The sequence below is a fragment of the Engystomops pustulosus genome, chromosome 5, assembly GCF_040894005.1.
Source record: "Engystomops pustulosus chromosome 5, aEngPut4.maternal, whole genome shotgun sequence".
NCBI lineage: Eukaryota > Metazoa > Chordata > Amphibia > Anura > Leptodactylidae > Engystomops > Engystomops pustulosus.
In genome coordinates, this window is record NC_092415.1 from 18,608,735 (window position 1) to 18,623,354 (window position 14,620).

Below are 14,620 nucleotides of genomic sequence, written 5' to 3' on the forward strand. Positions count from 1 at the left end.
GTTGGCAAACGGCAGACGTCACAGTCTTTCGCAGCCGGCGCACACAGAGCTTTCACTGCCGGCCAGACTGACTGCGTCAAGTAGAGGAGATGCGAAGGAACGTCGGAAAGGTTAGTACATGGTTTATTATTTTTATGTACTGGGAGGGGGACTGGGTGGCTGTATACAGAGGGGGGGGGCTGGCTGGCTGTACACAGGTGGGGTGCAGACTGGCTGTATACAGGGGGGAGCTGGCTGTATACTGGGGGGGGGGGGTTGGATGGCTGCATACAGGGAGGAGCAGGCTGGCTGTATGCTGGGGGCAGGCTGTTTTTTCTCCGCCTTCTTGTTTTGCCACTTTTAAAGTTTTTTCCAGGGCCACTTAAAATTTTTTTTTACATTTTATTAAAGTTATTAAGACAAAGCAAAACAATATAAATGTGCTATCTCTGTGGTTGAACTGACCCAAAGAGTAAAGGGGATGTGTCATTTGCCATACACAGTGACATAAGCTGTATAAAATGCCACAATTGTGAGATCTTTCAATTGAAAGTAAAAAAGTTCTTTTGGAGGCTTTTGGAACATGGGGAGTAAAAAGTAGATGCATGAAAACAAAAGAGCTGAGTCATAGAAGGGTTAAGAAATTTTTTTTTATGTTAATTTTCCTTTCTGAGGCCGATGGTTACCAAAAATTGGGCAGTTTGCTCTTTTGCCCCTCTTTCCCAAGCCCAAGGACTTCCTGTAACAATCCAGTATCAGAGAGAAGCATCTTCTAGAAGGTCACAAGCTCCACCCCCGGTCTCTTCTGCAGATACCGGAGCTGGAGCTGGCATCTCGTTGATGCTTGGCCTCCGATTTCCACCCACGAGTGTTCCTTCTCTTTTTTTTTGTTTTTTTTCCCCCAAACTTCTATTTTCTTCTGATAACTCCGTACCTGCGCAAAATAGATTTCTTCTTTCTTTCCCTTTTATCACACAGTATGAGGTTATTTGTAGAATCTGAATAATAAGCGGCATTAGAAACCCACTCCTAATGCGTTTCATACAATTTCATTTATTTCTTAACTTTTTTTTACATTTTTTAAAAAATAAATCAATTATTTTTGTTTTTCATTCATTTGCAGGGTTTTATGCCAGATTATATTGAGTTTTAACAGGTGCATTAAATTAATTGATATCGCAAGAAACAAGTGCATTGTGTCCTAGATTCCTGGAATCGAATTGTACCTACCATGCCTTGGCTCCTGGTCCCAGCACTGGGGCGATGTTTGGATCCAGAGCTAGGCCGGAAGTATCAGGGCTCATGGGGATTATGTTGCTGATCTATTAGATGTGACTTGTACTGTGTCTTCATGACCTGTTGAGGGTCTCTGATGGACCAAAGTGAGTCCGGTTGTCCTCTTCATTACTGGATCCACAGGTAATTTAGAAAAACAGGAGACTAAAGAGACACTAGAACCTGGAGCCAGAGCAGGGTAAGATACATTTTTTGGTTATAACTTACCCCAGTTGTAATCATAACATAGGGAAGGAGGTTTAGCCTTTGAGTATGCTGAATAGAAAGCTCGGTCATAGTGTTCAAAGCAAATTAGAGAAAGATAAATGTAATTATTTAGAAGATTTTTAGGAAGAATACCGGCTCCAAAAAGGTAGCTATGGATTAGAGGATACGTCTGTAATACATATAGGGTAAGTCCATGAAAATTGTGAAAATGAATGTAGCATCCAATGTGTTCAAAAATAAAACAAAATTTATAGGGTAACCAATGTCATAATGATTTTTACCAAATTCTCATATGTGATTCCCCCTTTAAAATGATGCCCAATTTCCACAGCAGCAAAGTGGGCTGAGGCTAACCTTTTCCTGTATCTGCCCTGAAGCTGAGTCAAATATAGGCTACCCACAGTTCCCATAACGCCTTGTGTTTTCTCATCAGTTATCATTAAACCCAGTCAGATTCCTACCAGTAAATCCAGGATTTATGTAGTGACCAGTCTGGCAGCTTTCATCACATGGAGGAACATGGTGAATGTAATAAGATCACATGGAGGAACATGATGAATGTAATAAATAGTAGAAAGCAGCAGTGAAACGGTTACATGAAGTTTACAGTTTGTGTGAGAACTATGGGTTAATAACTTCTCTGTTGTGCAGAAAGTGTCTAGATAGCAGAAGGTGGGGGGGGGGGAATGCTGGATAGAAGTGTATGATACAGCAAGAGGTGCAGAGAAAGAGAGACAAGGAGTATTCTGTACCCAGGTGAGGCGATTTGAAGCTGTTACTGGCTGGTAGATGTGGATGCAGACGGGACCAGAGCTCAGATGCAACAGATTAGATGCAGTAACACAGTGATGTGAACCAAGACTTGGTTCACTGATACAGTATTGTGCTCAGCTCTGAAATTATTGATGTAGTAGCTGCTCTTGATGTAGTTGATGACACCTGTTGCTGCTGTAGCTACTAACACCTGTTGCTGCTGGTCAGAAATTGATGTCACAGGAAATACCCATGGAACAGGGCTCCAAAACCACAGTGGGAGCACATGTACATCCTGACCAGTAGATGGCAAGATAGTACCAATATATGTCACAAATAACAAGAATGGAGGCAGAACAGAAGGCAGTAATCTGAAACAGTTGAATAACAACATATATATATATATATAAAACTGAGGAGAACAGCAAAAAGAGAATTGTCACATGACCTCCCTCTCCTCCCTCCAGAGTGAGCAGGGAGCAGCAGCCCCTCCCCTCTGTGAGTAAGTAGAGTTTTTTACAAGAAGGTTTCACTGGGCTTTTCAGAACAGCCAGGGAATGCAGCTACTGTAGGAATAGGCTAAATCGAGGAGGATAGCAAAAAAACCGCTGGATATGGGTAATCAAAATAATTGCCAATTGTTCTATTTCCTATTGTTTTGTAAATATATATATATATATATTGGAGTTGCACTATAAGGTTGTCAAAATGGAATAGCGCTACGTAAAATGTTCTTTCTGTATTATCGAACCTTAAGTCTTGTTGTCCTTACTTTCTCATCGGCGCAGGCTCTTGTTAGGCTTCTTCCTTTGTATGGGAGTACTTCTCGACCTAGAAAACAGAATGTAAAGGCTTCACAAATAAAGTGTTATCTAAATTTATGAAGTACGACCTCAACCAACTCAACGCCGCTGCTCAACGTTTCTATTCTCGAAGGCTTCTTCTCAGCATAAAAAGCTAAACCAACATAAAGACATCATCTCATATTCTATTGTAAACCTCCATGAATGGCTGAAGAGTCCTTACAAACACTCCACGTCCTTTAGGGAGCGCATTAAATTTACAGGAGTCAGAAGCTGGAAGATACTTCAGGTTTTACCTCGATGTGATGTGTTTGTCTTTTGTCTGGATTTATACGTCTTTTATTCAACTGTCTAAAAAATTTTATTTGGACGTGGCTGTCACTAATGTCTGTTGTGGCAAGTTAGGTAAATCCAATTTTTGTACATGTAATGGTCTCTATTAGGGCTTCAAATATTATCATCACTGGGAACATCTTTAGAAATTGTGAATTTAAAGGGAACCACATTTTTCACAAATACAGGTAGTGACGGGTTCCCATAGAGAACTCTGATTTTATGGAGATCCGAGAGGAACTATTTTTAGCTTAAAGCAGGGTTAATAAACAACACAAGGGGCTGTAAAAAAAAGGAATATTTGTCTTCTGGAACCAAGTTACATAGGACATTCCTGGTGACAGGTAAAAGTGTAGATAATTGGTAACAGGGACAGTGACGAGAGTCATAGCAGTTGTGTGATGGCGGTGATGGGTTCACATGAAAAGAAGGGCTGGCATATAAGATTGGGGGCTCAGTATGGACATGTGTAGGGGCTAACAAGTTTTTCGGGAGCCTACAACCAGGATTACTGTGCTCTCTGTACTGTGCTCTCTGTACTGTGGCGCGGTCACGTAGCTCGTCTTTATCCTCATCCAGTTTGGACATTGAGGATATTTTCGCCTGATCCCTGAGAATTACATCAGCAGTTAATAGAAGGGGAGTGTGAACATTCCTGGTGTCAGCAGATACACAGAGGGGATACATCTTTATCTGACACACAAGCCTCTTATTAGGACCAAGTTGTTCCAATATGAAAGGTCATGGTGCCGCGGCTACCGCTGTACAAGTAACCGGCGCCACACGCGCTGATCTATTACCCAGGGAATGGAGGAGGCCGGAATACTTCATAGAAGCAGCAGGGTTTCCTTATATCATAGTGCGGACCGAGGGAAGGATTATCCAAGACGCTCCCGGACTACTGAGAGAAACTTCACTATTTGGGACATGGTGTTTGGTATAATGAGGCCTTATCTATTAGGAGGTGCTACAGGATCCCAAAGCAAAATATAGTGTTGGACTCAAACGTGCGTTGTCCGACGTGGATTCAGGTCTGCCGTGATTCACTAAGCCTGTGCGCCCCAGTTCCTGCTTCCATCGCTTCTGCGCCGAGGTCCGCCAGAGTTCACCGGCTTCTTCCTGGTCCATGTGAGTGTTGTCTTGCGACACATTACCATTTTTAAATTCTGCAGTTTGTCCGAATCCATCGGGTTGCCCTACAGCCACTCCCACCGATTTCTGTCGTGTGCAAGCCGGCGCCGATGCACCACAATCCGATCGTGTGTGCCAAAAACACGGGGCAATTCGGCGCACAATGGAAATATTCAGGAAACCCAACGGAATTGCGGTCCCGCGGACCCTTAGTAAATGAGCCCCTATATGTCTATTGACAATGCTACTAGTGTTTGTCTTGAATTTAATGGTTGTTACTTTTCAATAAATAACGTAAAGGACTGGAATCAGTTAAGGGCCCATGGCCGACAACGACAGTCAGGGGGAAGTATGCGCAGCCAAAAGCTACATAGACGGCAAAGGCGCACTGCCTCGGTACGGTGAGCTCAACAAGCACTCACTGTTCCGAGCCATAGCCGCAAAAGGATATAGCCTGCTCTATCTTTGGCCGTATCAACGAGCGTGTGGCTACTATTTTCTATGGAGAGGGGCGGGGGCGAGCAGCTCTCACTCCCTCCTCCTCTCCCGTGCACCTTTGTATGCCCGCCAAGGACACTGTGTATTTTTTACTTTTACCTTTGGATACTATAACGACTTCCACACAGTGGAATAGCTGTGGAGACCTGCTTCCCCTAAATGTGGTTTGATGCACAATTGTCAAATGGAGCCCATCTGATGTCTGGTTTTATACACTTGACCTGAACCACAAGTCAAACGAGTCACTCTTTTATCTTGATCTACGAATCCTCGTAGCTGCGCGCCCTTATCCGTCCTGATGGCGTTCTGCGCATGCGCAGAACGCAGGCCGGCGGCTGAGCAGCCCTAACTTCGAGCCTGGAACTACTGCGCATGCGCAGTAGCTGGCTTGTCAGACGCCGCACACATCAGGGTAGGAGGAGTAATGTGGCTACTGGGGCGTGGAGTAGCCGCGCTGTGTGGCCTCGTGCCGGCTACTCCACGCCCCAGTAGCCGCATAACTAAATTTACATATTAGTTCAATAAAGTTTGCCAAAAGTTAGCGGGGAGGTGAGGATTCGCTCTAAAAAGGGCTCTCCTCACGTCCCTTACATCCACCTACCACCCGATCTACCTTTATAGGTAGAATCGCGGTGGTAGGTTCCCTTTAAGGTTCTGTTTCACTAAGGCTAGTGGGGTATTTCAGCCGTCCAGGGTTGTGGGCGAGTGTTGTGCCATACCGGGGTTGCGTGGACAACTCTAACTCATTTTCTGCACCTCGCAAAACCTGTGCCTTCAGGGAATGCCTTAAAAAAAACGATAATTAATTGACATTGCGAACCCTTCTGGGATCTGGAACCATGACAACATTTTGAGGCAATATTTGCTATTTTTATCGTCTTTCCTCCCCTGTAATAGAATCCCTTTACGTTATATATCAGAACAATAAGTTTTGTTTGGCGTGAATACGAGTTCCTGTCCTATAGGATCTCACATAAGTTTCACAGCCAAACAGTTCTGGCATAGATACATGACGGCATCTGTCACTTTTGCATAAATTCACTGAAAAACAAATATCTCGTCCCATCTTGGGAGAAAAACAATAGGAAAAAAAAAAACGTGCAAACAATAATAGCTTTGGCAGTGATGTGTAACAAGACTCCGCATCCTACGGCGGGACGCGGAGGCGCATGGCGGCAGAACTTCGCTTATCCGCTCAACTATTGTATTTGATGTTTTGTCAGTTTAATTAAATTGAAAAACCATTATGGAATTGTCCGTCAGGATGTTGTGCGTATGTGAGCCCGATGCCGGAGCGTCCACGGAACGCGTTGCTGAATCTCGATTGCCTCCGCACCTGTCATAGGAGGACAAGTCGTCACATCTCCGGGTCGGGAGCACCTGGTGCATCACCTTCAGTCGTATGGAAATGGGAGTTTATATATTAAAACTCTGAGACTTTTTATCTTTTAATGTGCAGTCGGGACTTGATGGAAATGTGCCGCAATATGCTGCCTCGTAATCATAGTCTTTTTTTTATACGGCACAGCAGCAGAAAACTGCACAGATCCGTACAATTCAGAGGGTACAAGTAAAGGAAACATCAAACATCACTCAAACAATAGGATCTATATGTGGATGTGGTCCCATTGTGCAACTAAACTGATATGGGTGAGTCCCCAGGTATTCACCCTTTAACCCTCATACTGGAATATGGACTTAGCTGCAGGGGACAACCGAGTCACTACCTCAGGAGTAGTCTCATTTTGGTGACTGAGTCAGAATGATCAAGAGACACTGATGTAGGAGGCCGAAGGGACGGACTGACCAGGGTGAGGATGGGTGGAGGTAAATAGAGGAATGCAGAACAGGGAATGCAGAGGAATGCAGAACAGGTTTGCATATCATAAGTTAGAGCTCAGGCATTAAAAATCTGAGATCTGTCTTGCAATGACAACTATGAGGGCTCATAGAAGCAGGACTGTGAAATCTGGATTTATATTCCAGGATTGTAGCTTTTCCTAGTGGAGTGAGGGGCGTGTCATCACACTGCTGTGCTCTGTACTCTCATCGGCCAGTGTTAGGTAAGGTACCTAAAGAGCTGTGTAATCATACCTTTCTGTATGTTGTTAGTAGCAGCAGGACTGTGAAATATGGATTTATATTCCAGGATTGTAGCTTTTCCTAGTGGAGTGAGGGGCGTGTCCTCATACTCCTTTGCTCTGTACTCTCATTGGTCATTGTTAGGTAATGTACTTGGAGCGTAATCATACCCTTCTCTATGTTGTTAGTAGTAGCAGGACTGTGAAATGTGGATTGATATTCCAGGATTGCAGATTCTCCAAGAGTCCTCTCACTCCTGTACTCGATGCACTTTGCACCCAGTGGTAAGGACTGTCTCTTTAGAACAGGGGTCTCAAACTCGCGGCCCGCGGGCCAACTGCGGCCCGCGGGACAATATTTTGCGGCCCGCACCTGACCCCTGCGCTGCGCTGATAACTCGGCGCAGCCCAGCGGGCAGATGTTTTAAATTGTGACAGCCGCGGGCCTTCCCGTTACAGCGCACGGACTGTTCTGTATCTGGTCCGTGCGCTGGATCAGGGAGGGCCCGGAGCTGTCCCAATTCAAAATAAGAACGGGCCCCCGATCCGCCCACCGTCCCACCCACCTCAGCGGCCGTTCCCACCCATCGCATCCATAGATGCCGACACGTCTGCCTGCGCCGGGTCTGCTGAGGTCCATGACCCGGCACCTGACCTGGCAGACGCGTCATCAGCCGTCGCCTGCGCCGATCTGCAGAAGAGAGAGCGCGAAGAGGAGCGGGATAACTAGGTAAGAGTTTTATTTTTTATCTTGCTTAAGTATATGGGGCCCTGTTTCTATTTGGGGGGGCATAGGTGAAAGTTAGGAAATTTGGGGGGATATTACCTATGGGGGACATTAATCACGGCTACTGCTGGGGGGATATTAATTATGGCTACTGGAGGGGGGGGGGCATTAATCATGGCTACTGCTGGGGGGGACATTAATTATGGCTACTGGAGGGGGGACATTAATTATAGCTACTGCTGGGGGGGACATTAATTATGGCTACTGGAGGGGGGACATTAATTATAGCTACTGCTGGGGGGGACATTAATTATGGCTACTGCTGGGGGGGACATTAATTATGGCTACTGCTGGTGGGGACATTAATTATGGCTACTGGTGGGGGGGACATTAATTATGGCTACTGCTGGGGGGGACATTAATTATGGCTACTGGTGGGGGGGACATTAATTATGGCTACTGCTGGAGGGGGGGGGACATTAATTATAGCTACTGGTGGGGGGGACATTAATTATGGCCACTGGTGAGGGGGGACATTAATTATAGCTACTGCTGGGGGGGACATTAATTATGGCTACTGGTGAGGGGGGACATTAATTATGGCTACTGCTGGGGTGGGCATTAATTATGGCTACTGGTGGAGGGGGGGACATTAATTATGGCTACTGCTGGGGGGAACATTAATTATGGCTACTGGTGGAGGGGGGGCATTGATTATGGCTACTGGAGGGGGGACATTAATTATAGCTACTGCTGGGGGGGACTTTAATTATGGCTACTGGTGGGGGGGGACATTGATTATGGCTACTGGTGAGGGGGGACATTAATTATGGCTACTGGTGAGGGGGGACTTTAATTATGGCTACTGGTGGGGGGGACTTTAATTATGGCTACTGGTGGGGGGGGACATTGATTATGGCTACTGGTGAGGGGGGACTTTAATTATGGCTTCTGGTGAGGCGGGACATTGATTATGGCTTCTGGTGGTGGGGGGGGACATTGATTACTGCTACTGGTGGATGGTGTTCAATGTTTTTATGCATACTGGGGGGGGGGCCCTGTTGGGAATTTTGCCCTGGGGCCCAGAGGACTCTAGTTACGCCACTGCTTACCGGTAACACCCGCGATCAGTGCTAGCACCGATCGCGGGTGCTTTCACAGCGATGGCTGCCGGCAAATAAAAAAAATTATTTTTGTACAGGAGTTTTTATGGAATGGAGTGTCCCTGACTGGGCTCAGTGCGGTAGGAGCTTGGGACCCCTCGGTACACAGGACGCGTTCATAGAGAAAACACGTCTCCCAGCTTGGGGCTTTCCTTGCACTGGGAGACGCCATGACATTTGAATCTGAATAATGATATTTTGTAAGCGCATTTTGTGTGGAAAACTTGATGCGGCCCAGCCTTACCCAGAATCTACCTCCAACGGCCCCCAGGTAAATTGAGTTTGAGACCCCTGCTTTAGAACCTTTGAGTGTGTTGTTAGTAGCAGTAACATCTTCTACAAGGGCTTTGTGCAATCTGACTACCCTGAAGAGCTTTCTGCTCTGTGCACTTAGCTTCTTCACAGCCCCTCCCCCCATGCTTGGAGTAGAAAGCTCTTCAGGTTGATAGACACGTTCTTGCTGGAGCTAGTTAAAAAGTTTATTTTTCACAGTCCTGCTGAAACTAACTACATACATAAATTTATGATTAAAAATCTCTTCAATGCCAACACCTAACACTGTCAAAACTGAAAATGGTCAAAACTGTGAACCAATTCCCTTTCAAAATAATGGGCTTTGTTAAAGGGGTTGACCGAGACTGTATAAAAAAACAATGGTGGCCAGGAGGGGGCTGCTTAAAAAAATAAACATCTACTTGCTTCCCGGCATCCCATGGGTCTGGGCCCCATGTAAAGAAATGGGGGCACAGAAGCCGCTCTGCATCCAGCTGCCGGCCAGCTGAGGTGACCGCCACGTCCACTTGTCCTGCATGATACAACGCTCGAAATAAGGACGGGTAGGCGTGGCCTGCCACCATGACCGGCCGGGAAGCTAAATGCAGCGCTGCTTCCGTGTCCATTCACGTACGCCGGGAGGTAAGTACATATTGATTTTGATAAGGATCCGACTTCCGGCCACCAATGTTTTTTTTATACAGTCTCGGACAACCCCTTTAAGCAATACATTTATCTGCCATCTCCCTAAGAGAGAGAAAGAGAGAACTTTTTACTAGGAAAGTGAATTTTTCTGATTATTAGGAAGTGTAGGCGGTGTGTAGGAGCGCGATGTGCGGAGCTATCAGTATTTAGTATATGATTGTGCGTCTTACTGAGGGAGAAGAAGACCAAGAAGAAGGTCCAGGATGGCCCGGGATGGTCCTGGATGGCTGCAATATCAGATATTCAGGAGTCTTGGTTAGTATAAGGACATGTAGAATTCCGGAACTAATGTATCTATTTAATAACACAATAATTTCATATTTTTTTTACGTAGAGTCGTCTTACGGCAGTGGCAGCTTCATCTCCGGGGATTGTCTTCGATCTCTTCATTCCTCACATCCTTACAATAACCATTCGCAATTACAGATCTACGTAGACGCACAACAGCCTCGTACCTTGTATGTAAATAAATAGAGGCTACAATACCGGGTAATTGCTTCCTAGAATAAAGCCTGTTATACGCCCGCACCTAGCCCCCCCCCCCACCATAAATAATGCCGTATTGTGCGCCGCCATCAGCTCGCTACCGCCTGTAATTATTGTTTAATGCTGACTGGAGTTCACAGAAGTAAAACGACTTTTCCATAAGAAAACAATTGTTACAGATTAGACTGTAAGATCGGAGAGAAAAGTTGTACATTATTACCAAATGTTTCAAAAACTGCAAATAAAGCAATCGTGATAATGCGTGTAACAATGCGGCGGTGTCAGGGGAAAGATGGGGGAGTCATTATTCAATACTGAGTGCCACACATGAGAAAAGACAGAATCCTGCGCCTTCTATTATATGTGCATGTTATTAAAGGAAATCTACCATTCGTTTTTATGCATTATGAGCAGAAACATATCTTGTTCATTCCCTGAACCGAGTGGTTTTCACTGAAAAAACAATTATAAAATTATGATAATGAGGCTCTGTCGCTCCTGTGGCTGCACCAGAGGATGATGTAATCACTGTGTTGTCCCTGACAGGCACAAGTAATCAATCGCTGCACAATCCCCCAGCTGCACATATCTTGTTTATTCCCTGAACCAAGTGTTTTTTTACTGAAAAAACAATTATAAAATTATGATATTGGGGTTCTGTCGCTCCTGTGGCTGCACCAGAGGATGATGTAATCATTGTGTTGTCCCTGACAGGCAGTAGTAATCAATTGCTGCACAATCCCCCATCTGCTGTGTATGAGTCATCCAGATCAGGTTGATTAGTACTGTCTGGACAGATCAGGAAGCTGCAGCAGCCCAAGACCACCCACAGTAAAGAGCCTAAACTAATAACCTGGATTACTAGGGGACGGTGGCGAGTACGAAAGAATTCTGGCTTTGCCGGAACCAGTGGAGAAGAGCCAATGAAAGGACTGGTTAAGGGGGTGAAAAGTCTTCTTTATAGGTATAAAGACCAAACTTTTAGAACTAGAATCTAGGAATCATTTTGTAGATGAATTACAGTAAAAGCAAAACTTTTTTTTTTTTGTTAAAATATCTTACAAGTTCTTAAACAAACTTAAGTACCACGAAGGACAAGCAGCCTCAAGGAATTCCAGTCCTAGACAAAAAGTCATTTTTTGTTTGTGTGTCTGCAGGTTTATGGGTCTCCATAGTTACAGACCACAAACACAGTAGTCTGATCTTTCAGGCAATTGTTATTCATCCCATTTGTCCCTTATTGCATATTCTACCTGTCAACTACAGTCATATACCCTGCGGAGAATCCTCAAACTTAAAGGGGTGTTTCCATTTCAGCAAATAAATTTTATTGTTTGTATAATGAAAAGTTCTACAATTTTTCAATATACTTTCATCACGATTTTCTAGATCTCTGCTTGCTTTTCTTCTGTCAGAAGCTTCATTGTTTATTTCCAGTGAACAGAAATATGACCATGGTCACATAAAAGTTTTCTATAGAATGACAGCAAGCAGAGATCTAGAAAACTGTGAAGAATTGAGCTGGCCTGCACATGCCCGAGACCTTGGCACCAAAAGAGGACCATGTTGTTGAGTAGGGGGGTAAATTAGGGGTGTGGAGGGATAAGAGGAGGCGGGGTAGCTTCGCTGTATGGTGGACCTACCTACCTTCTTATGAATAAATCTGCTTTTTAGAAAAATGGTGGCACCAATACACAGAGTGTTTTTTACTGAAAAAACTATTCTAAAATTATGATAATGAGGCTCTGTCGCTCCTGTGGCTGCACCAGAGGATGATATAATCACTGTGTTGTCCCTGACAGGCAGAAGTAATCAATCGCTGCACAATCCCCCATCTTCTGTGTATGAGTCATCCAGCTCAGGTTGTTGGTGGAAGACTCATAAAATGTGCTACAGGGCAATACGTGGGGGTTGTAGAGGATTATGGGTGGTGACAGGTTCCCTATAAATCATGGGAAGATGGGCTGCTACAGCACTAGGAGCCAGGTCCACCGCAGTCCATGCACCTTCACTCCCCGCCCCCATAAAAAGTTACATTGTTCTCATTCACAGCAATAGTTACTCAAAACTTGATAAAACTTCAACTTCCATTAATTTTTGGTCTTATTCTCCATAAAACAAAATGATTGGAACATCAGGAGAGATTTAAAGACCACAAGATGCTGTAGAGATACAACGACATCTAGTCAATAATTTACTCGTCCGTCAGGGAGCAAATTGCTTCATTCCGGTTTGTTTGCTCACTTGTGTTGTAGTAATAAAAGGAAAATAGCAAAAAAAAAAACAGCAAAAACGACATTTGTGAAAAGTCATTGGAGACGCCGTATCGCAACGTTGCTAAATTCTAAATACATGAAGAGGTAATGACGCTTAGGAGAAGGCTGGAGGACGTCAGCAGAAAACTCCGCAGAGGGTGCCATGGGAAAAGCCGCTACTGATGGTGTATTTTGTTGTGTCTGATATTAGGCCGTATTCACATGTGTATCCAGAGGATCTTTCACCTCTTGTCATGTTTGTTATAGATGGTATAGTGAATGCAATACACAAATACAACAAAAGAGAGGGGAGATGAAAGGGCCCCCAATAAGAGAGGCATATAAAAGGGGCCCCATAATAAGTAAGAAGAGATGAGAAGGGCCACAATAAAAGGGGAAGATGAGAGGGAGCTACAGTAAGAAGAGGGGGTTGAGATGGACCACAATAAGAGATTTATAAAAGAGGGGTCCCACAATGATAGCGGAGAGAGGAATGGAGCAGAACGGACATGCTCAGCCAGTTGCTCCATTCAACTCCGGGAGCGATGAAGGGTCTGATAGAGGGACCTTGGACCCCGTCAGACCACCCGTTCTAATGATCACTGAGACCCCCACGATCACCAAGGTGGGAAAACCCCTTTAAGGGAGATGAGAGGAGGCCCCAATAAGAGGGGGGAGATGAGAGGGGAGTCATAATAAGAAGGGAGAGATGAGAGGGGGCTACAATTAAAGGGGAGATGAGGATAAACCACCAGAAGGGGGATCCCATAATAAGGGGAGTGGAAATAAGAGGGGGTAGATGAAAGGGGGGCACAGTCAGAGGGGGAATATAATAGGGGCCACAAGATGAGGAGGAGGTGAGAGAAGGCCACATGAAGAGGGGGAGATAGCAGGGGCCCACAGTTAAAAGGGGAGATTTGAGGGAATTGGTTGGGGGTACAATATGAGGGAAGCCATAATATGAAGGGAAGATGAGGGGGCCCCCTGCTTTTAATGAGAGGTCCTGACTTTAAGGCCATGTTCCCAAGATGAGATTGAATTTTGAAATGCACATCACATGATTCCAGGATAACTCCTCTGTGATAGCAGATGTGGTTACATCTAGAGATGAGCGAGCACTAAAATGCTCGGGTACTCGTTATTCGAGACGAACTTTTCCCGATGCTCGAGTGCTCGTTTCGAGTAACGAGCCCCATTGAAGTCAATGGGAGACTCGAGCATTTTTCAAGGGGACCAAGGCTCTGCACAGGGAAGCTTGGCCAAACTCCTGGGAACCTCAGAAAAGGATGGAAACACCACGGAAATGGACAGGAAACAGCAGGGGCAGCATGCATGGATGCCTCTGAGGCTGCTTAATCGCACCATTATGCCAAAATTATGGGCAACAGCATGGCCATGACAGAGTGACCGAATGAGGCTAGATAGCATCTAAAACATCCAATAATTGACCCTGACACTATAGGGGATGGCATGCAGAGGCAGCAACATACCCTAAATGGACTCAGGCTTCAAACCAATGGGAACCAAAGGAACCAAAGGAACCAAAGGAGGTGAGCAAGAAGCGCTCAAATAATATCGGTACATGATAAAAGTTTGCCAGTATATTTTGTGGATTACACAGCAGGGTGGCGACAAAGTTAACATGGAAGCCATGAAAACAATCCAAAATTCTGCCTGACACAGCTCGTTTGATAAGGGGACCATGTATGGAGGCAGTGAACTAGTAGTAGATTAAAGGTGCTGCAGTTAAAACTATGTTAGTTGGACCTTGGCATGGAGCTGGCGCTCCGCTGCCAGGCAAGCTTTCGCCAATCCAAGCCCCTGTCTCTAGGCTACTCCCCAAACAGCACTTCTAAGAACCTTTTGTATAAGATCAAGTGTAGTAGCGTTCTTATAAGTTTGGGATATGGCGGGTGAGGGGAATGTAAAC

At 45.2% G+C, this 14,620-nt stretch overlaps 1 protein-coding gene across 3 annotated transcripts in view; it reads left to right on the top strand.

The window, feature by feature from the left end:
- SAMD12 (sterile alpha motif domain containing 12) overlaps positions 1 to 14,620 on the top strand; it is a 365,638-nt gene that overhangs the window by 195,523 nt on the left and 155,495 nt on the right. The window contains exon 5 of one of the 3 annotated variants that reach the window (XM_072151280.1): positions 10,284 to 10,609. The exons of 1 other annotated variant lie outside the window; for it this stretch is intronic. In XM_072151280.1, coding sequence (XP_072007381.1) covers positions 10,284 to 10,423 — 140 coding nt within the window. In that variant the 3' untranslated portion in view covers positions 10,424 to 10,609. Of the gene's footprint in view, positions 1 to 3,023; positions 3,050 to 10,283; positions 10,610 to 14,620 lie in introns of those variants that run through there. One more of the 3 variants, XM_072151284.1, reaches the window with a different exon arrangement.